We start from the raw sequence: 21,403 nt of genomic DNA on the forward strand, positions 1-21,403 counted from the left end.
GAGGGAGCCCCGAAAAGGGGAGTTTCGAGGGGCCCCCAAAATGGCAGTTTTTAGGGTCCCTCGGAAAAACAGCCTCGCGGGGGCTCTGAGATCCCCAAAACAGGGAGTTTCGAGGGATCCCGGAAAGGCGGTTTCCAGGCTCCCCCCAAAGAGGGGCAGATTTGAGGATCCCCAAAACGGGAAGTTTTGAGGGGTTCCAAAAAAGGGCAGATTTGGGGATCCCCCAAAAAAGCAGGTTTGAGGGGCCCGAGAAAGGCGGTTTCAAGGGATCCCCAAAAAGGGCAATTTGGAGGATCCCCCAAAAAGGCGGTTTCAAGGGGTCCCCAAAAAGGCGGTTTCGAGGGGTCCCCAAAAAAGGTGGTTTCGAGGCACCCCCCAAAAAAGCAGTTTCACATTTTGGGGGGGGGTTTCAAGCCCCGCGTTCTTTCAGGGGGGGGTTGGGGTGGTTTCAAGCCCCCCCCTTTTTGGGGGGCAAGGCCCTTTTGGGGGGTTTCCAGGCCCCCCCCCCCCCGCAGACAAAGGGAGGGGAACAAAGGGCTTCCCAGAGAGGGGCCCAGGCGTCCGGGCTCCTCCTCCCCCCCCCCCCAAGGGCAGGCGCGGGAACCCCCCCGGGTCCTAGCTGCCCCCCTCCCCACCTGCTCCGCCCGAGGGACCCAGGCGTCCGGGCTCCCAAGCCCCCTTGGCAGCCCCCACTCGGAGCAGCCGGGGTGGGAGTGGGGTGGGGTGGGGGGGGAGAGGGCCCAGGCGTCCGGGCTGCCCTCCCCTCCCCCCGCAGCGGGAGGAGGAGGAGGAGGAGGAGGAGGAAGGGGAGAGGGCCCAGGCGTCCGGGGGCTGCGGTGAGCAGGAGGCGACGCGGAGCTCGGTGGGGGGACTGGGGGCGCCGGGGGGGGGGATTTGGGGCAATTTGGGGGGCAATTGGGGGGGATTTGGGGCACTTGGGGGCTTTGGGGGTAATTTGGGGAACTTTGGGGGCAATTGGGGGGATTTAGGGCTCTTTGGGGGCAATTGGGGGGATTTGGGGGGAATTTGGGGCAGTTTGGGGGCATTTCGGGGGGGAATTTGGGGCAGTTTGGGGGCTTTGGGGGGCTTTGGGGCACTTTGGGGGCAATTGGGGGGATTTGGGGCACTTTGGGGGGCAATTGGGGAGGATTTGGGGCACTTGGGGGCTTTGGGGGCATTTCGGGGGGGAATTTGGGGCAGTTTGGGGGCTTTGGAGGGGAATTTGGGGCACATGGGGGCTTTGGGGGCATTTGGGGGGGAATTTGGGGGATTTGGGGCACTTTGGGGCAGTTGGGGGGAATTGGGGGCATTTGGGGGCTTTGGGGGCATTTGGGGGGCATTTGGGGCACTTTGGGGGGAACTGGGGGGATTTGGGGCACTTTGGGGGCAGTTGGAGGGGAATTTGGGGCACTTGGGGGCTTTGGGGGGCATTTCGGGGGGGAATTTGGGGCATTTGGGGGGGTTTGGGGCATTTCGGGGGTACTTGGGGCAGTTGAGTATTTGGGGACAAATGGGGGGATTTGGGGCACTTGGGGGGATATTGGGGGTATTTGGGGCACTTTGGGGGCATTTGGGGGAAATTTGGGGCACTTTGGGGGCATTTGGGGCACTTTGGGGGTGTTTGGGGGGCATTTGGGGCATTTGAGGGGTGTTTGGGGCACTTGGGGGGGGCAGGGAGCCGGGGGCCCTACGGGGCCCATATGGGGGCCCTGGAGGTCCCCCCACCCAGCCCCTATGGAGGCGCCTATAGAGCCTGGGGGCCACTGCGCGCGTCCTCGCCCCTGGCCCCCTATAGGCGCCTATAGGCTCCCCCTGCCCCCCCTATAGCTCCCTCTGCCCCCCCTGGAGCTCCCTACGGAGGCGCCTATAGAGCCCGGACAAGGCAGCGCAGCTCTAAGCACCCCCTATACCGACCCCGGAGCGTTTTACAGGTACCTATAGGATGAAACCCTATAGCCCGTCTATACCCACCCGCACGCGGCGCCCCGGGGAGGTACGCGGGCACCTCTATAATTCGTTAAGAGCCTTTAAGTGCTCTCCGCCCCCATCCCTATGGCTCTATACCTTGTGGGTGCCTATAGAGCTGGGCCCTATGGGCCCTGCACGTACGTGCGGGCGCTCGGCACGTGCCTATAGACACAGGGGAGCCTATAGGATGCCGTAAACACCCCTATGGCCCTGTATAGCTCTGCAGGTAATCATATAATAAGGAAAAAGGTTGATGTTTGCATATATAGAGTATAATTACATATAATATATTGTTTGTTATCTATAGTTTCTATGTATACAGCTATATATGTTTGTATATATGTAGAAACAGGCTTATACAGGGGGGATTTGTTGGGGGAGGGACTCGAAACCGACATTTAGGGGCTCAAAACTCACCTTTCGGGCCAAAGAGGGGGCTCGAAACTGACATTTTTTGGGGGGGGGAAGGAGGGTCTTGAAACCGACATTTTGGGGGGGGGAAGGGGGGCTCAAAACTGACATTTCTGAGCCAGGGGCGCTTGAAACTGACATTTAAGGGCTTGAAACTGACGTTTTAGGGGGAAGGAGGGGCTCGAAACCGACATTTTGGGGGGGGAGGGACTCGAAACCGACATTTAGGGGCTCGAAACTCACCTTTCGGGCCAGAGAGGGGGCTCGAAACTGACATTTTTGGGGGGGAAGGAGGGTCTTGAAACTGACATTTCAGGGAAGGGGGGCTCAAAACTGACATTTCTGAGCCAGGGGCGCTTGAAACTGACATTTAAGGGCTTGAAACTGACGTTTTAGGGGGAAGGAGGGGCTCGAAACCGACATTTTGGGGGGGGGAGGGACTCGAAACCGACATTTAGGGGCTCGAAACTCACCTTTCGGGCCAGAGAGGGGGCTCGAAACTGACATTTTTGGGGGGGAAGGAGGGTCTTGAAACTGACATTTCAGGGAAGGGGGGCTCGAAACTGACATTTAAGGGCTCAAAACCGACATTTTGGGGGGGAGGAGGGGCTCGAAACTGACAATTTTTTTTGGGGGGGGGGACTCGAAACCGACGTTTAGGGGCTCGAAACTCACCTTTCGGGCCAAAGAGGGGGCTCGGAACTGACGTTTTTTTGGGGGAAGGGGGGACTCGAAACTGACATTTCAGGGAAGGGGAGCTTGAAACTGACATTTAAGGGCTTGAAACTGACATTTTGGGTCAAGGGGGGGCTCGAAACCGCCATTTTGGGCCAAGGGGGCAGCTCGAAACTGACTTTTCCCCCCCTCCCCGGGAAAGGGAATTTGCGGCCCCGGCCGTGACGCCGCCGTGACGCTGCCGTGACGCCGCCGTGACGCCGCTGTGTGGGGCCGCCCCGGCGCTGCCATGGGGCCCCTCGGCCTCGCCGCCCCCCCCCTCCTCCTCCTCGTCCTCGTCCTCGTCGCCACCGCGGGGGCCCAGGCGTCCGAGCTGGAGCTGGACGGGCTCCTCGACCTGGGTGAGACCCCTATAGGGGCCGTACGGGGCTGCGGGTCCCCTATAGGGGCCGTGGGGGGTGGGAAAGCCATGGGGGGTGTATAGGAGATGTATGGGGCCGTGGGTCCCCTATAGGGGCTGTGGGAGGTGTATAGGAGCCATACGGGGCTGTGGATCCCCTATAGGAGCCGTGGGGGGTGGGGGAGCTGTGGGGGGTGTATAGGGGCCGTACGGGGCCGTGGATCCCCTATAGGAGCCGTGGGGGGTGGGAGAGCCATGGGGGGTGTATAGGGGCTGTATGGGGCCATGGGTCCCCTATAGGGGCTGTGGGAGGTGTATAGGGGTCATATGAGGCTGTGGGTTCCCTATAGGGGCCATGGGGGGGTGGGGGAGTTCTGGGGGGTGTATAGGGGCCATACGGAGCTTTGGTCCCCTATAGCAGCCATGGGGCGTGGAGGGTCCCTGGGGGGTGTATAGGGACCGTATGGGGCTGAGGGTCCCCTATAGAGGCCACGTGGGGTGGCGGAGGGTGTATAGGGGCCATACGGGGCCGTGGATCCCCTATAGGAGCCGTGGGGGGTGGGGGAGCTGTGGGGGGTGTATAGGGGCCGTACGGGGCCGTGGATCCCCTATAGGAGCCGTGGGGGGTGGGGGAGCCGTGGGGGGTGTATAGGGGCCATACGGGGCCGCGGGTCCCCTATAGGGGCCGCGGGGGGCGAGTGGGCTATAGGGGCTCCGTAGGGGCTGCGTAGGGGCCGGGGGGGTCTATAGGGGGTGAGTGGGGGGCGCGTAGGGGACGTGAGGCCAAGGGGTCCTTGCCGTCCCCCCGTGTCCCCTGTGTGTCCCCCCGTGTCCCTGATGTCCCCCGTGTCCCCCCATATCCCCTCATCCCTGTGTGTCCCCAATGTCCCCCCATGTCCCTGATGTCCCCCCATATCTCCATGTCCCTGTGTGTCCCCGATGTCCCCCCATGTCCCCGATGTCCCCATGTCCCCGATGTCCCCCCATATCTCCATGTCCCTGTGTGTCCCTGATGTCCCCCCATGTCCCCGATGTCCCTGCGTCCCTGATGTCCCCCCATATCTCCATGTCCCTGACGTCCCCGATGTCCCCCCATGTCCCCGATGTCCCTGCGTCCCTGATGTCCCCCCATATCTCCATGTCCCTGTGTGTCCCCGATGTCCCCCCATGTCCCCGATGTCCCCGTGTCCCCGATGTCCCCCCATATGTCCATGTCCCTGATGTCCCCGATGTCCCCCGTGTCCCCGATGTCCCCGCGTCCCCAGGCAGGTGCCGCTACGCCCTGGGCATGCAGGACGGCGCCATCCCCGACAGCCGCCTGGCGGCCTCCAGCGCCTGGTCCGAGTCCACCGCCGCCCGCCACGCCCGGTGAGCCCAGTACAGACCAGTACGGACCAGTACAGACCAGTACAAACCAGTACGGACCAGTACGGACCAGTGCGGGCCAGCACAGACCAGCGCAGTCCTGCCCCACCTGGCCCCAGGTCCCCTCCCGGTGTCCCCTCCCTCTGCCCGGTGTCCCCTTCCTGCAGTCCCCCCTGCCCACCACACCTGGTGATCCCAGTACAAACCAGTACAGACCAGTACAAACCAGTATGGGCCAGCACGGGCCAGCACGGACCAGCACGGTCCTGCCCCACCTGGCCCCAGGTCCCCTCCCGGTGTCCTCTCCCTCTGCCCGGTGTCCCCTTCCTGCAGTTCCCCCTGCCCACCGTGGCTGGTGAGCCCAGTATGGACCAGTATGGACCAGTACGGGCCCGTCTGGCCCTGGGTCCCCTCCTGGTGTCCTCTGCCTCTTCCCGGTGTCCCCATCCCACAGCCCCGGCCACCCGTGTCCCGGGTGTCCCCATGTCCCAGGTGTCCCCATGTCCTGGGTGTCCCCATGCCCCCTTGATGTCCCCATGTCCCCACATCCCCTCAAAATCCCAATGTCCCCGCGATGGAGATGGCACCTGGTGGCCCCCGGGCGTCCCTCGACGTCCCCTCGCTGTCCCCAGGCTGGGCCGCAGCGACGGCGACGGCGCCTGGTGCCCCGCGGGCCCCGTGTACCCGGACGAGGCCGAGTTCCTCGAGGTGGACCTGGGCCACCTCCACGTGGTGACCTTGGTGGCGACGCAGGGACGTCACGCTGGCGGCCACGGCAAGGAGTTCGCCCGGGCGTACCGCCTGCGCTACAGCCGCGACCGGCGCCGCTGGCTCCGCTGGCGCGACCGCTGGGGCGCCGAGGTGACCGGGGACCTTGGGGACACCTTGGGGACACCTTGGGGACCTCGGGGACACCTTGGGGACCTTGGGGACGTGGTGGGGACACGGGGCGTACCGCCTGCGCTACAGCCGCGACCGGCGCTGCTGGCTCCGCTGGCGCGACCGCTGGGGCGCCGAAGTGACCGGGGACCTCGGGGACACCTTGGGGACACCTTAGGGACCTTGGGGACGCCTTGGGGACACCTTGGGGACACCTTGGGGACATGGGGACATGGTGGGGACACACTGGAGACATGGGATGTTGGGGGCATATTGGGGATGTGAGGAGATAGTGGGGACATGGGGGTGATTTGGGGACACCTTGGGGACATCTTGGGGACCTTGAGGACCTTGGGAACGCCTTGGGGACATGGGGACGCGGTGGGGACACACTGGAGATATGGGATGGTGGGGACATTTGGGGGACGCAAGGAGATGGTGGGGACATGGGGTGCGTTGGGGGCACAGAGGGACCTTGGGGACCTTGGAGATGCCTTTGGGACACCTTGGGGACACCTTGGGGACATGGGGACGCGGTGGGGACACACTGGAGACATGGGATGTTGGGGACATTTGGGGACCCGAGGGCCTGGTGGGGACATGGAGCATTGGGGACCTTGGGGACGTGTTGGGGACATGGGCGGCCACTGGGGACATGGGGGGACATGGGGGGACACACTGGGAGTCCTCGAGGGATCCTGGGGGATCGCTGGGGGTGCTGGGAGATCCCGGGGATCATTGGGGATCTGGGGGGGATCTCAGGTGCTCTATGACCTGTTATGGGGCTGTGGGGGTCTCCAAGGATCCCTGGGGGTGCTGGGAGATCCCGGGGATCATTGGGGATCTGGGGGGATCCCAGGGGCTCTGGGACCCGTTAAGGGACCTTGGGGGTCTCCAAGGATCCCCAGGGGCACCAGGATCACTGGGGGGTGCTGGGAGATCCTGGGGATCGCTGGGGATCTGGGGGGGATCCCAGGAGCTCTGGGACCCGTTAAGGGACCTTGGGGGTCTCCAAGGATCCCTGGGGGCACCTGGATCGCTGGGGGTGCTGGGAGATCCCGGGGATCGCTGGGGATCTGGGGAGATCCCAGGGGCTCTGGGACCCGTTAAGGGACCTTGGGTGTCTCCAAGGATCCCCGGGGTCTCCAAGGATCGCTGGGGGTGCTGGGAGAACCTGGGGATCGCTGGGGATCTGGGGGAGATCCCAGGGGCTCTAGGACCTGTTATGGGGCTGTGGGGGTCTCCAAGGATCGCTGGGGGCGCTGGGAGATCCCAGGGATCACTAGGGATCTGGGGGTGATCCCAGGGGCTCTGGGACCCATTAAGGGACCTTGGGGGTCTCCAAGGATCCCTGGGGGCGCTGGGAGATCCCGGGGATCGCTGGGGATCTGGGGGGGATCCCAGGGGCTTTGGGACCCATTAAGGGACCTTGGGGGTCTCCAAGGTTCACCGGGGGCACCTGGATCGCTGGGGGCGCTGGGAGATCCCGGGGATCGCTGGGGATCTGGGGGGGATCCTTGGGTCCCTGGGATCCCTCGGGCTTCCCGGGGGATCCGGGGGGGATCCGGGCAGGGGGAGCTGACGGGGGGCCGCAGGTGATCGCGGGAAACGAGGACCCGGAGGCGGTGGTGCTGAAGGACCTGGCGCCGGCCGTGGTGGCCCGGGCGCTGCGGATCTACCCGCGCGCCGACCGCGTCATGAGCGTCTGCCTGCGCCTCGAGCTCTACGGCTGTCCCTGGCGCCGTGAGTGTCCCCGCGTCCCCCCCCGCGTCCCGTGTCCACCTCCACGTCCACCTCTACGTCCACGTCCACCTCCACGTCCACGTCCACCTCCACGTCCACGTCCACCTCCATGTCCACGTCCACCTCCACGTCCACCTCCATGTTCACCTCCACGTCCACCTCCAATGTCCACGTCCACCTCAATGTCCATCTCCATGTCCACGTCCATCTCCATGTCCACCTCCACGTCCACCTCCAATGTCCACGTCCACGTCCACCTCCACGTCTACCTCCGTGTCCACCTCCGTGTCCACCTCCACGTCCACATCCACGTCCGTGTCCACATCCATGTCCACGTCCACGTCTACCTCCATGTCCACCTCCACATCCACCTCCGTGTCCGCGTCCACGTCCATGTCCACGTCCACCTCCACCTCCACCTTCATGTCCACCTCCATGTCCACGTCCATGTCCCCCTCCATGTCCACGTCCCATCTCCGTGCTGACGGTGGGGCTGAGCCCCAAGCTCCCCGGTTGTCCCTGGGGTGGTGTCGTCACCGCGTGCCTGTCACCCCGGGGTGACGCGCCGCCGTCCCCAGCGGGGCTGCTGTCCTACACGGCGCCGGAGGGGCAGGTGATGGCCCTGCACCCGGCGCCCGTCGTCCTCAACGACTCCACCTACGACGGCCACAGCGTCGGCCAGTGAGTCCCCGTGTCACCGCGTCACCGTGTCCCCACCACCCTTCCGCCCCGCGTCCCCTCGGCCGCCTGGCCCCAGCGGCTCCGTCGGCCTCTGGTGGCCCTCAACCAGGCCCAGCTGTCCCTGAACCTCCCCAGATTGTCCCCAAAGCTCCCCGGATTGTCCCCAACCTGCCCTGGGATGTCCCCAACTGTCTCCAAATTAGCCCCGACTGTCCCCAAACCTCCCTGGATTGTCCTCAAAGTGGTCTGGGCCATCCCCAACCGTCCCCAAGCTGGCCCTGATGTCCCCAAGCTGTCCCTGACTGTCCCCAAACCTCTCCAGATTGTCCCCAAATCTCCCCAGATTGTCCCCAACCTGCCCTGGGATGTCCCCAACTGTCCCCAAATCAGCCCCGACTGTCCCCGAACCTCCCCAAATTGTCCCCAACCTGCCCTGTCCCCCCACGCTGCGGTTCAGGGAGGTTCCCGCACCCACAATCCAGGGGCCCAGGCGTCCGGGCGCCCCGGGGGCAGGTTCCCGCACCCACAATCCAGGGGCCCAGGCGTCCGGGTGCCCCGGGGGCAGGTTCCCGCACCCATAATCCAGGGGCCCAGGCGTCCGGGCGCCCCGGGGGCAGGTTCCCGCACCCACAATCCAGGGGCCCAGGCGTCCGGGTGCCCCGGGGGCAGGTTCCCGCACCCATAATCCAGGGGCCCAGGCGTCCGGGCGCCCCGGGGGCAGGTTCCCGCACCCACAATCCAGGGGCCCAGGCGTCCGGGTGCCCCGGGGGCAGGTTCCTGCACCCATAATCCAGGGGCCCAGGCGTCCGGGCGCCCCGGGGGCAGGTTCCCGCACCCACAATCCAGGGGCCCAGGCGTCCGGGCGCCCCGGGGGCAGGTTCCCGCACCCATAATCCAGGGGCCCAGGCGTCCGGGCGCCCCGGGGGCAGGTTCCCACACCCGCGGTCGGGGGCCCAGGCGTCCGGGCGGGCCGGGGGCGGGTCGGGGCGCCCGCGGCGCAGGGGCCCAGGCGTCCGGGCGCCCCGCAGGCTGCGGTCGGGGGGCCTGGGGCAGCTGGCCGACGGCGTGCTGGGCCTGGACGACTTTGCGCGCAGCCGCGAGCGGCGCCTCTGGCCGGGCTACGACTACGTGGGCTGGCGGCGCCCGCCCGGCTCCCGGCCCCGCCTGCGCCTCGACTTCCAGTTCGAGCGGCCGCGCGCCTTCCGCGCCATGCAGGTGCCCCGCGGCATGCTGGGAGGCGGCCCCGGCCCCCGGGGCAGCCTGGGATGCTGGGGGAGCAAGGGGGGGGGGTCCCGGGGCATCATGGGAGTGGTCGTTGGGTGCCCCAAGGCATCATGGGAGGGTGGGTGGTGGGTGCCCCAGGGCATCATGGGAGTGGTTGTTGGGTGCCCCGGGGCATCGTGGGAGTGTGGGTGATGGGTGCCCCAGGGCATCATGGGAGTGTGGGCAATGGAGTGGCCCAGGGTGTCATGGGACCATGGGTGGTAGGTGCCCCAAAGTATCATGGGAGTGTGGGTGGTGGGTGCCCCAGAGCATCATGGGAGTGTGGGCAATGGGTGCCCCAGGGCATCATGGGAGTGGTCGTTGGGTGCCCTGAGGCATCATGGGACTGTGGGCAATGGGTGCCCCAGGGCATCATGGGAGTGTGGGCGATGGGTGTCCCAAGACAGCATGGGAGCGGTCAATGGGTGCCCCAGGGCATTGTGGGAGTGGGGGGCCCAGGACATCGTGGGGGTGGTCCATGGGGAGCCCCGGGGCATCATGGGAGTGGTCAATGGGTGCTCTGGGGCGTCATGGGACTGTGAGTGGCGGGATGCCCCAGGGCATCATGGGAGTGGTCAATGAGGGGCTTCAGGGCATCATGGGACTGTGAGTGGTGGGATGTCCCAGGGCATCATGGGAATGTGGGTGATGGGGTGCCCCAGGGCATCATGGGAGTATGGGCAATGGGTGCCCTAGGACATCATGGGAGCAGTCAATGGATGCCCTGGGGCATCATGGGAGACTGGAGGGCTGGGGAGCATGGCAGTGCTCCGTGGGGTGCCCTGGGGCATCATGGGAGTTCAGGCAAGGGGGTCTGCCCCAGGGCATCATGGGACGGATCCCCCATGAGGGCCCACCACATCTACCCCAGGTTCGGCCCTGGCGTTCCCCTGCGGAACCCTTCCGCCCCAAGGCATTGTGGGTCCTGCTCGGGGCCACTGTTCACCTCCCGGGTGCCCCAGGGCCTTGTGGGATGGCGGCTGACACCCCTCGTCCCCCCCCGTCCCCCCGCAGGTGCACTGCAACAACATGCACACGCGGGGTGTGAGCATCTTCAGCGAGGTGGAGTGTTGGTTCAAGAAGAACCTGGCCACCGCCTGGGAGCCCACCCCGGTCACCCACAGCCTGGCCGGGGCCGTCAAGGACCCCAGCGCCCGCTTGGTCACCGTCCCCCTGGGCGGGCGCCAGGCCCTCTTCATCCAGTGCCACTTCTTCTTCGCCAACGAGTGGATGCTCTTCAGCGAGGTCACCTTCCTCTCGGGTGAGTCCTCCTCCCGCTGCCGGCGTCTTCCTCGGCGCCCCCGGCAGGGCGGCTCCTGGCGCGGGGGGCGGCGCGGGGTGGACTTGCTGCTTGGGGAGCTGGTTGAGCGGTTGGGCGGATGATGGGGTGGGTGGGGGGGACGGTGGGGTGGTTGCTTGAATGATGGGGCGGTTGGTTGGACATTGAGGTGGTTGGTTGGACATTGAGATGGTTGGTTGGATGTTGGGTTGGTTGGACATTGAGGTGGTTGGTTGGATGTTGGGTTGGTTGGATGCTGGGTTGGTTGGTTGGACATTGAGGTGGTTGGTTGGACGTTGGGTTGGTTGGACACTGGGGTGGTTGGTTGGACATTGAGGTGGTTGATTGGACATTGAGACGGTTGGTTGGATGGTGGGGTGGTTGGATGTGGGGTTGAATGGACATTGGGTTAGTTGGTTGGACATTGGGTTGATTGGTTGGACATTGAGTTGGTTGGTCATTGAGGTGGTTGGTTGGATGTTGGGTTGGTTGGTTGGACGTTGAGATGTTTTGTCAGACATTGAGGTGGTTGGTTGGATGTTGGGTTGGTTGGTTGGACGTTGGGTTGGTTGGTTGGACGTTGGGTCGGTTGGAGGTTGGATGGGTTGGTAGGACGCTGAGATGTTTTGTCAGGTGTTGAGGTGGTTGGTTGGACGTTGGGGTGGTTGGACGTTGGGGTGGTTGGACGTTGCAGTGGTTGGTTGGACGTTGGGTCGGTTGGAGGTTGGATTGGTTGGTTGGACATTGAGATGTTTTGTCGGGCGTTGAGGTGGTTGGTTGGACGTCGGGGTGGTTGGACGTCGGGGTGGTTGGACATTGGGGTTGGTGGGACGCTGAGATGGTCGTTAGCCGCCTCGTTGAGGCCGCGCCACCGTTCCCCCTCCCAGACGTGGTGGAGGAGGCAGCGGGCACCAGCGGGAGGCCCCCAGCGGCCCCACCGGACCCTTGGGCCTGGGACGCCCCCGAGGACCTGGGTCCCCCTTGGCACGGGGAGGCCGCCGCCAACCTCACCGCCCAGGGTAAGGCGGGGCCGGAGGGGGCGGGGCCCGGTGGGGGCAGGGCCGGAGGGGGCGGGGTCGCATCGCTGGCCCTGCCCCCTGCCTCGCAGACGTGGAGGAGGCCAAGGCGGGGCAGCCCATCGCCAAGGACGACACCAGCCACACCTCCATCCTCATCGGCTGCCTGGTGGCCATCATCCTGCTCCTGTTGGTCGTCATCTTCCTCATCCTCTGGCGGCAGTACTGGAAGAAGATCCTGGGGAAGGTGAGCGGGGAAGGGCCCCGGACGCCTGGGTCCCTCCAGGTGTGGGAGGGCGGTGGGGTCAACCGGGAGAACCTGGGTGCCGGGACACCTCGAGGCGTGGGATGGTGGTGGGGTCAACCGGGAGGACCTGGGTGCCGGGACACCTCGAGGCGTGGGATGGTGGTGGGGTCAACCGGGAGGACCTGGGAGCCGGGACACCTCGAGGCGTGGGATGGTGGTGGGGTGGACCGGGAGGACCTGGGTGCCGGGACACCTCGAGGCGTGGGATGGTGGTGGGATCAACCGGGAGGACCTGGGTGCTGGGACACCTCGAGGCGTGAGATGGCGGTGGGGTCAACCGGGAGGACCTGGGTGCCGGGACACCTCGAGGCGTGGGATGGCGGTGGGGTGGACCGGGAGGACCTGGGTGCCGGGACACCTCGAGGCGTGGGATGGTGGTGGGATCAACCTGGAGGACCTGGGTGCTGGGATACCTCGAGGCGTGGGATGGTGGTGGGGTCAACCGGGAGGACCTGGGTGCCGGGACACCTCGAGGCGTGGGATGGTGGTGGGGTGGACCGGGAGGACCTGGGTGCCGGGACACCTCGCGGCGTGGGATGGTGGTGGGATCAACCGGGAGGACCTGGGTGCTGGGACACCTCGAGGCGTGAGATGGCGGTGGGGTCAACCGGGAGGACCTGGGTGCCGGGACACCTCGAGGCGTGGGATGGTGGTGGAGTCAACCGGGAGGACCTGGGTGCCGGGACACCTCGAGGCGTGGGATGGTGGTGGGGTCAACCGGGAGGACCTGAGTGCCAGGACACCTCGAGGCGTGGGATGGCGGTGGGGTGGACCGGGAGGACCTCACAGGCGGCGGGGGCGCAGGCGCAGCGGCGCGTCTCGGAGGACGACCTGACGGCGCAGCTGTCGGCGCCGGGTGACGCCGTCGTCATCAACAACGCGACGGGGGCGCCGCGGGGTCCCCCCCGCTACGAGCGCATCCGTCCCGGCCGGGGCGACTACCAGGAGCCGCTGCGGTGGCCTCCCGCCTGCCCCCACCCCCCCCACAGCCCCCCGGGGCCTGGTGAGTGGGTGTGGGGGGAGGGGGGACCAGGAGGAGATGGAGGGGTGGAGACCATGGAGGGATGGAGACCATGGAGGGATGGAGAACCAATGGGAATGGAGGGATGGAGGGTTGGAGACCATGTGGGGATGGAGGGATGGAGACCATGGATGGATGGAGGGATGGAGAACCAATGGGGATGGAGAAATGGAGACCATGGAGGGATGGAGAGCCAATGGGGATGGAGGAATGGAGGTTTGGAGAGCATGTGGGGATGGAGGGATGGAGAACCAATGGGGATGGAGAGATGGAGACCATGGAGGGATAGAGAACCAATGGGAATGGAGGGATGGAGACCATGTGGGGATGGAAGGATGGAGAACATGGAGGGATGGAGACCATGGAGGGAAGGAGGTTTGGAGACCACGAGGAGATAGAGGGATGGAGACCATGGAGGGATGGAGAACCAATGGGGGTGGAGGGATGGAGGTTTGGAGACCGTGTGGGGATGGAGGGATGGAGACCATGGATGGATGGAGGGATGGAGAACCAATGGGGATGGAGGGATGCAGGTTTGGAGGCCACGTGGGGATGGAGGGATGGAGAACATGGAGGGATGGAGACCAAGGAGGGATGGAGAACGTGGAGGGATGGAGACCAAGGAGGGATGGAGACCAAGGAGGGATGGAGGGATGGAGACCACGTGGAGATGGAGGAGTGGAGAACCAATGGGGATGGAGGGAGGGCTGGGGCGGGGTGGGGGCGGGCCCCTCCCGCTCTGCCCCGCCCCCCTCGGTCTGACCCCGCCCCCCCTCTCGCCCCTCCCCCCGGCAGCGGCGCCCCTGGCCAACCCGGCCTATCGCCTCCTGCTGGCCACCTACGCCCAGCCAATGGGAGGCGCCGCTCGCCCCCCGCCCGACGGGGCTAAGCCAATCAACACGGACGGTGAGGGCGGGGGGCGGGGGGGAGGGGAGCCCCGCCTCCCGCCTCCCCCTGCCCCCTCCTGCGGCCCCGCCCCTTCCTGGCGGAGCCCCGCCCCTCCACGCGAGGCGCCGCCCCCGCCGCTAAGCCCCTGGGGAGGCTCCGCCCCTCCCGGCTTGGCGCCTGCCCTGTAGCCCCGCCCCTTTGCCCCCACCCCCGGTTTAGCCCCGCCTCCTGCCCTCATAGTGCCCCCGTTTAGCTCCTCCCCTTCCCCTCCTCAACCCGCCCCCTCCCAGGGCAGCCCCGCCCCACTTAGCTCCTCCCCTCCTGTAGCCCCACCCTCCTCCTGACTTGTCTCCGCCCCCGGCGTGGCTCCTCCTCTCCTGATGAAGCCCCGCCCCCTCCTGGCTTGGCTCCACCTCCAGGTTGGCTCCTCCCCTCCTGGTGAAGCCCCCCCCCCTCCTATAGTAGCCCCTCCCCTCCCGATCCAGCCCCGCCCTCCCTTGTAGCCCCGCCCCTCATTGATGCCGCCCTAGCCCCGCCCCCTCGGTAGCCCCGCCCCCGCTGATGCCCCGCCCCCGCAGGCCCGGCAGAGCCCGAGGGGGGGGCGGGGGCCTACGCGGAGGCCGACGTCACCGGAGGCACCGCCTACGCCGTGCCGGGCCCCGCCCCCAGCCCCGCCCCCAGCCCCACCCTGCCCGACTTCCCCCGGCGCCGCCTCCGCTTCCGCGAGAAGCTGGGGGAGGGGCAGTTCGGAGAGGTGAGTCCCGCACCGCCCTTCTGCGTGGGGGGATGCCCTGCCCCTCCCGGGAAGCCCCGCCCCCTGGGAAGGCCCATCCCTGGGAAGCTCCACCCCCAGGAAGCCCCGCCCCCCAGCCCCAACCCCCTGGCTGCACCCTGGGGAAGCCCTGCCCCCTCACTAGCCCCGCCCACAGGGAGGGCCTGCCCTGCTAGCCCCGCCCCCGGCTCCGCCCCCGCTCTGGTGAAGCCCCACCCCTGTGTGGAAAGCCCCACCCCCCAGGGGAAGCCCCATCCCTGGGAACGCCCACCCCTGGGGAATCCCCGCCCCCAGGGAAGCTCCACCCCCAAGGGAAGCCCCGCCCCCTGGAAGCCCCGCCCCTTGGGAAGGCCCCACCCTGGGGTGGCCCCATCCCGGGGTGGCCCTGCCCCTGGGCGGTCGCACTCCCCTTCGGCTGGCCCCGCCCCCCCTTGGCTGGCCCCGCCCCCCTTGGCTGGCCCCGCCCCCTTGGCTGGCCCCGCCCCCCACGCGGCCCCGCCCCCTCCCCCCCAGGTGCACCTGTGCGAGGTGGAGGAGCCGCAGGCGCTGGGGCCCCTCGGCGCCGCCGCCCCCCCGCCGGGGCGGCCGCTGCTCGTCGCCGTCAAGGTGCTGCGGCCCGACGCCACCAAGAACGCCAGGTGGGCGGGGGGCGCGGCCGGGGGGCGGGCGGGGGGCGTGCGAGGGGTGTGCAACGCGTGCGAGGAGCGTGCAACATGTGCGAGGAGTGTGCAACGCGTGCAGGGAGCATGCAACACGTGCAAGGGCCTTGCAATGCGTGCAAGGGGCGTGCAACGTGTGCAAGGAGCGTGCAACATGTGCAAGGGGTGTGCAACGTGTGCAGGGAGCGTGCAATGCATGCGAGGGGTGTGCAAGGAGTGAGCAACGTGTGCAAGGAGCGTGCAATGCATGCGAGGGGTGTGCAACGCGTGCAAGGAGCAAGCAACGCGTGCAAGAAGCGTGCAACACGTGCAAGGGGCTTGCAGTGCGTGCAAGGGGCTTGCAGTGCGTGCAAGGGGCGTGCAACGCGTGCAAGGAGCATGCAACGTGTGCAAGGAGTGTGCAACGCGTGCAGGGAGCGTGCAACGCATGCGAGGGGTGTGCAGTGCGTGCAAGGAGTGAGCAACGTGTGCAAGGGGCGTGCAACACGTGCAAGGAGCGTGCAACATGTGTGAGGAGCGTGCAACACGTGCAGGGAGCGTGCAACGCGTGCAAGGAGTGTGCAACACACGCAAAGGGCATGCAACACGCGCCGGGGACATGCGAGGGGCGTGCGAGGGGCGTGCAAGGGGCGGGACCTGCGAGGGGCGGGGCGTGCGAGGGGCGGGGGCGCAGGGGGTGACGCGGGCGCAGGCGGGACTTCCTGCAGGAGGCGCGCACGCTGGGCCGCCTGCGGGACCCCAACATCGTGCGGCTGCTGGGGGTGTGCGCCGGCGCCGGGCCCCTCTGCATCGTCACCGAGTACATGGAGCATGGCGACCTGCACCAGTTCCTCGGCGGGCCCCACGGCGCCGCCCTCAGGTAGTGCCCCTTTAAGGCCTCGCCCCTTGTAGGCCTCGCCCCTTTAAGGTGTTGCCCCTTTAAGGTGTTGCCCCTTTAAGGCCTCGCCCCTTTAAGGTGTTGCCCCTTTAAGGTGTTGCCCCTTTAAGGCCTCGCCCCTTGTAGGCCTCGCCCCTTTAAGGCCACGCCCCTGTAAGGCCTCGCCCCTTTAAGGTGTTGCCCCTTTAAGGTGTTGCCCCTTTAAGGCCTCGCCCCTTTAAGGCCTCGCCCTTTGAAGGCATTGCCCCTTTAAGGCCACGCCCCTGTAAGGCCACGCCCCTGTAAGGCCTCACCCTTTTAAGGCATTGCCCCTTTAAGGTGTTGCCCCTTTAAGCCCCGCCCCCTCTGGGTGCCACCCCTTTAAGGCCACGCCCCCCCCGCCTTTACGTTCCCTCCTGGCCCTGCTGGGATTCTGGCCCCACCCCTTCCCCCCTTTGGCCCTGCCCCTCACCATTTGGCCCTGCCCCCACCCCTTAGCCCCGCCCCATTGCCTTGAGCCCCGCCCCATATCCTCTTGGCCCTGCCCCTCACTGTTTGGCCCCACCCCCGGCCCTGGACACCCCACCCCCTTTAGCCCTGCCCCATATCCCCTTAGCCCCACCCCTCAGCCTTTGGCCACGCCCCTGCCCCTGGGCACCCCGCCCCTTAGCCCCACCCCACCCCTTTTAGCCCTGCCCCATGTCCATTTAGCCCCGCCCTGTGTCCCCTTAGCCCCACCCCATATCACCTTAACGCCGCCCCATATCCCCATGGTCCCACCCCATATGCCTTAGCCCCGCCCCTCCCAGTAGCCCCACCCATATCCATTCGCCCCGCCCCCTGCTCCCAGTAGCCCCGATCCCCCCAGCCCCCCTCCTCCCCCTATCCCCGCTCCCCTCCCCCCCCCCGCGGAGGCGCCGGCCCCGCCCCCGCGGCCCCGCCCCGCCCCCCACGCGGCCCCGCCCGCAGCCTGGGGGCGCTGGTGCACGTGGCGGCGCAGATCGCCTCGGGGATGCGCTTCCTGGCGGGCCGCAACGTGGTGCACCGCGACCTGGCCACCCGCAACTGCCTGGTGGGCGCCGGCGGCACCGTCAAGGTGGCCGACTTCGGCATGAGCCGCCCCCTCTACGGCGCCCACTACTACCGCGTGCGGGGCCGCGCCCTGCTGCCCATCCGCTGGATGGCCTGGGAGAGCATCCTGCTGGTGAGGCGCCGGGAAAGGCGCCGGGAAGGGGCGGAGCCGGGGGCGCCGGGAAGGGGGGAGGCGGCTCGGGCGGAGTTAAGGGGATTCGGGGCAGAGTTAAGGGGATCGGGGCAGAGTTAAGGGGATTGGGGCAGAGTTAAGGGGATTTAGGGCAGAGTTAAGGGGATCGGGGCAGAGTTAAGGGGATTGGGGCAGAGTTAAGGGGATTTAGGGCAGAGTTAAGGGGATCTGGGCAGAGTTAAGGGGATTCGGGGCAGAGTTAAGGGGATTTAGGGCAGAGTAAAGGGGATCTGGGCAGAGTTAAGGGGATTTAGGGCAGAGTTAAGGGGATTTGGGGCAGAGTTAAGGGGATTCGGGGCAGAGTTAAGGGGATTTGGGGCAGAGTTAAGGGGATTTGGGCAGAGTTAAGGGGATTTGGGGCAGAGTTAAGGGGATTTGGGGCAGAGTTAAGGGGATTTGGGGCAGAGTTAAGGGGATTTGGGGCAGAGTTAAGGAGATTTGGGCAGAGTTAAGGGGATTTGGGGCAGAGTTAAGGGGATTTGGGCAGAGTTAAGGGGATTTGGGGCAGAGTTAAGGGGATTTGGGGCAGAGTTAAAGGGATTTGGGCAGAGTTAAGGGGATTTGGGGCAGAGTTAAGGGGATTTGGGGCAGAGTTAAGGGGATTTGGGGCAGAGTTAAGGGGATTTGGGGCAGAGTTAAGGGGATTTGGGGCAGAGTTAAGGGGATTTAGGGCAGAGTTAAGGGGATTTGGGCAGAGTTAAGGGGATTTGGGGCAGAGTTAAGGGGATTTGGGCAGAGTTAAAGGGATTTGGGCAGAGTTAAGGGGATTTAGGGCAGAGTTAAGGGGATTTGGGGCAGAGTTAAGGAGATTTGGGCAGAGTTAAGGGGATTTGGGGCAGAGTTAAGGGGATTTGGGGCAGAGTTAAGGGGATTTGGGGCAGAGTTAAGGGGATTTAGGGCAGAGTTAAGGGGATTTGGGCAGAGTTAAGGGGATTTGGGGCAGAGTTAAGGGGATTTAGGGCAGAGTTAAGGGGATTTGGGCAGAGTTAAGGGGATTCGGGGCAGAGTTAAGGGGATTCGGGGCAGAGTTAAGGGGATTCAGGGCAGAGTTAAGGGGATTCGGGGCAGAGTTAAGGGGATCGGGGCAGAGTTAAGGGGATCTGGGCAGAGTTAAGGGGATTTGGGGCAGAGTTAAGGGGATTTGGGCAGAGTTAAGGGGATTTGGGGCAGAGTTAAGGGGATTTGGGGCAGAGTTAAGGGGATTTGGGGCAGAGTTAAGGGGATCGGGGCAGAGTTAAGGGGATTAGGGCAGAGTTAAGGGGATTTGGGCAGAGTTAAGGAGATTTGGGGCAGAGTTAAGGGGATCGGGGCAGAGTTAAGGGGATTTAGGGCAGAGTTAAGGGGATTTGGGCAGAGTTAAGGAGATTTAGGGCAGAGTTAAGGGGATTTGGGCAGAGTTAAGGAGATTTAGGGCAGAGTTAAGGGGATTCAGGGCAGAGTTAAGGGGATTTAGGGCAGAGTTAAGGGGATCAGGGCAGAGTTAAGGGGATTTGGGGCAGAGTTAAGGGGATTTGGGCAGAGTTAAGGGGATCGGGGCAGAGTTAAGGAGATTTAGGGCAGAGTTAAGGGGATTTAGGGCAGAGTTAAGGGGATTTAGGGCAGAGTTAAGGGGATTTGGGCAGAGTTAAGGGGATTCGGGGCAGAGTTAAGGGGATTTAGGGCAGAGTTAAGGGGATCTGGGCAGAGTTAAGGGGATTAGGGCAGAGTTAAGGGGATTTAGGGAAGAGTTAAGGGGATTTAGGGCAGAGTTAAGGGGATTTGGGCAGAGTTAAGGGGATTCGGGGCAGAGTTAAGGGGATTTAGGGCAGAGTTAAGGGGATTTGGGCAGAGTTAAGGGGATTAGGGCAGAGTTAAGGAGATTTGGGCAGAGTTAAGGGGATCGGGGCAGAGTTAAGGGGATTTGGGGCAGAGTTAAGGGGATTTAGGGCAGAGTTAAGGGGATTTGGGCAGAGTTAAGGGGATTTGGGGCAGAGTTAAGGGGATTTAGGGCAGAGTTAAGGGGATTTGGGCAGAGTTAAGGGGATTTGGGGCAGAGTTAAGGGGATTTAGGGCAGAGTTAAGGGGATTTAGGGCAGAGTTAAGGGGATTTTGGGCAGAGTTAAGGGGATTTGGGGCAGAGTTAAGGGGATTTAGGCAGAATTAAAGGGATTTTGAGCAGAATTACGGGGATTTTGAGCAGAATTCCGGGGATCGGCGGGTCGGGCGCGGCTCACGGGGAGGCGGGGCCTTCCCGGGGAGGAGGCGGGGCATGTCCCCGCTGACCCCGCCCCCCGCACAGGGCACCTTCTCGCCGGCGAGCGACGCCTGGGCCTTCGGGGTGACGCTGTGGGAGGTGCTGACGCGGTGCCGGCGGCAGCCGTACGGCGAGCTGAGCGACGAGCAGGTCATCGCCAACGCCGGCCACCACTTCCGCGCCCGGGGCCGCCAGGTGGGAACGCCGGGAATGTCGGGATCTGCCCCGGCGCCGCGCCGGGTGTTGGTACAGGCGGCGAGCGGCTGTCGCGGCGCTGTTGTCCCCGCTCAGGAATACCTGCCGTGTCCCCCCGGGTGCCCGCCGGAGCTGCGGGCCGCCATGCTGCGCTGCTGGGCCCGCGCCGCCGCCGACCGCCCGTCCTTCGGCCTCCTGCACCGGCTGCTGCGGCGGGGGCTGCCGCCGGCCTGAGCGCCGCCCTCCTCCTCCTCGCCGTCCTCCTCCTCCTCCTCTTCAGCCTCGCCGTCCTCGCCGTCGTCGCCGTCAGCCTCCTCTCCGTCCTCCTCCTCCTCCCCCTCACCATCCTCCTTCTCGCCCTCCTTCTCCTCACCTTCCTCATCCTCATCGCCGTCAGCCTCCTCTTCATCCTCACCCTTCTCGTCCTCACCATCTTCAGCCTCCTCATCTTCAGCCTCGCCTTCCTTCTCCTCCTCCTCCCGCTCATCCTCACCCACCATCACTCTCCTTCCCCTCCTCGCCTTCCTCGCCCTCCCCATCCTCATCGTTGCCCTCTTCGTCCTCCTCCTCCTCCTCCTCACGCTCCTCGTTCTCACCGTCACCACCTTCGTCGCCCTCATCCTCACCGTCTTCATCAGCCTCATCCTCACCGTCCTCGTCCTCGCCTTCGTCACCCTCCTCGTCTTCATCACCCTCATCCTCCCCATCATCCTCGCCTTCCTCCTCCTCCTCCTCCTCCTCTCATCCAACACTGGAAACACCAAACACTACTGACATGGGGACTGTCCCCTGCACTGCCCCGGACGCCTGGGCCCCTCCTGGACACTTGGGCCCATCCCGGACGCCTGGGCCCCTTCCCCGGATGCCTGGGCCCTTCCCGGACACCTGGGCCCCTCCTGGACGCCTGGGCCCTTCCCGGACACCTGGGCCCATCCCGGACGCCTGGGCCCTTCCCGGACGCCTGGGCCCCTCCTGGACGCCTGGGCCCATCCCGGACGCCTGGGCCCTTCCCGGACACCTGGGCCCCACCCGGATGCCTGGGCCCCTCCCGGACGCCTGGGCCCCTCCTGGACGCCTGGGCCCCCCGGACGCCTGGGCCCCTCCTGGACGCCTGGGCCCCTCCCGGACGCCTGGGCCCCTCCCGGACGCTGAGGGTCCCTCGGGGGGGGGGAGGGGCTGGGCGGAGCCGGAGATTTTTACACTTAATATATAGATTTTGGGGGGTTTTGGGGGGTTTTTTTTTTGGTGAGTTGCTTGTTTCCGCCTCGTTTGTCCCGGGGGGAGGGGAGAGGGCCCGGACGCCTGGGCCCCTTTGGGGGGGGGGGAGGGGAGATTCCCGGATGCCTGGGCCCCCTTGGTGGGGGGGGGGGGGAGGGGAGATTCCCGGACGCCTGGGCCCCTGAGCCTTGCGTCACCTGGGGGGGGGGGGCGGGGGGGGTTGCGTCACCTCACGGCGGGTGTGGAGGGCCCAGGCGTCCGGGTCTCCCCTCCCCCCCACCCGGGGGCCCAGGCGTCCGGGCGCCTTCGC

The 21,403-nt window shown here is 65.7% G+C and overlaps 1 protein-coding gene across 3 annotated transcripts; it reads left to right on the top strand.

The window, feature by feature from the left end:
• The first annotated feature begins 777 nt into the window (after positions 1-777).
• Positions 778-20,204, top strand: DDR1 (discoidin domain receptor tyrosine kinase 1). 3 transcript variants are annotated; one of them, XM_067313674.1, is made up of 19 exons: positions 778-836; positions 1,828-1,931; positions 3,257-3,455; positions 4,720-4,822; positions 5,452-5,680; positions 7,294-7,441; positions 8,020-8,122; positions 9,151-9,337; positions 10,400-10,646; positions 11,552-11,683; positions 11,773-11,927; positions 12,792-12,990; positions 13,804-13,914; positions 14,475-14,650; positions 15,182-15,306; positions 16,019-16,186; positions 17,153-17,387; positions 19,726-19,875; positions 19,972-20,204. In XM_067313674.1, the coding sequence occupies exons 3-19, from the start codon at positions 3,344-3,346 to the stop codon at positions 20,107-20,109; spliced, it is 2,718 nt and encodes a 905-aa protein (XP_067169775.1). In that variant the 5' UTR covers positions 778-836; positions 1,828-1,931; positions 3,257-3,343; the 3' UTR covers positions 20,110-20,204. The 3 variants fall into 3 exon arrangements, with proteins under 3 accessions (XP_067169775.1, XP_067169777.1, XP_067169776.1); XM_067313676.1 differs by lacking the exons at positions 19,726-19,875; positions 19,972-20,204 and having other exon boundaries at positions 17,184-17,381; XM_067313675.1 differs by lacking the exons at positions 19,726-19,875; positions 19,972-20,204 and having other exon boundaries at positions 16,035-16,186; positions 17,153-17,381.
• Positions 20,205-21,403: the final 1,199 nt, after the last annotated feature.

Source organism: Apteryx mantelli, chromosome 32 (assembly GCF_036417845.1).
Source record: "Apteryx mantelli isolate bAptMan1 chromosome 32, bAptMan1.hap1, whole genome shotgun sequence".
NCBI classification, from domain to species: Eukaryota; Metazoa; Chordata; class Aves; order Apterygiformes; family Apterygidae; genus Apteryx; species Apteryx mantelli.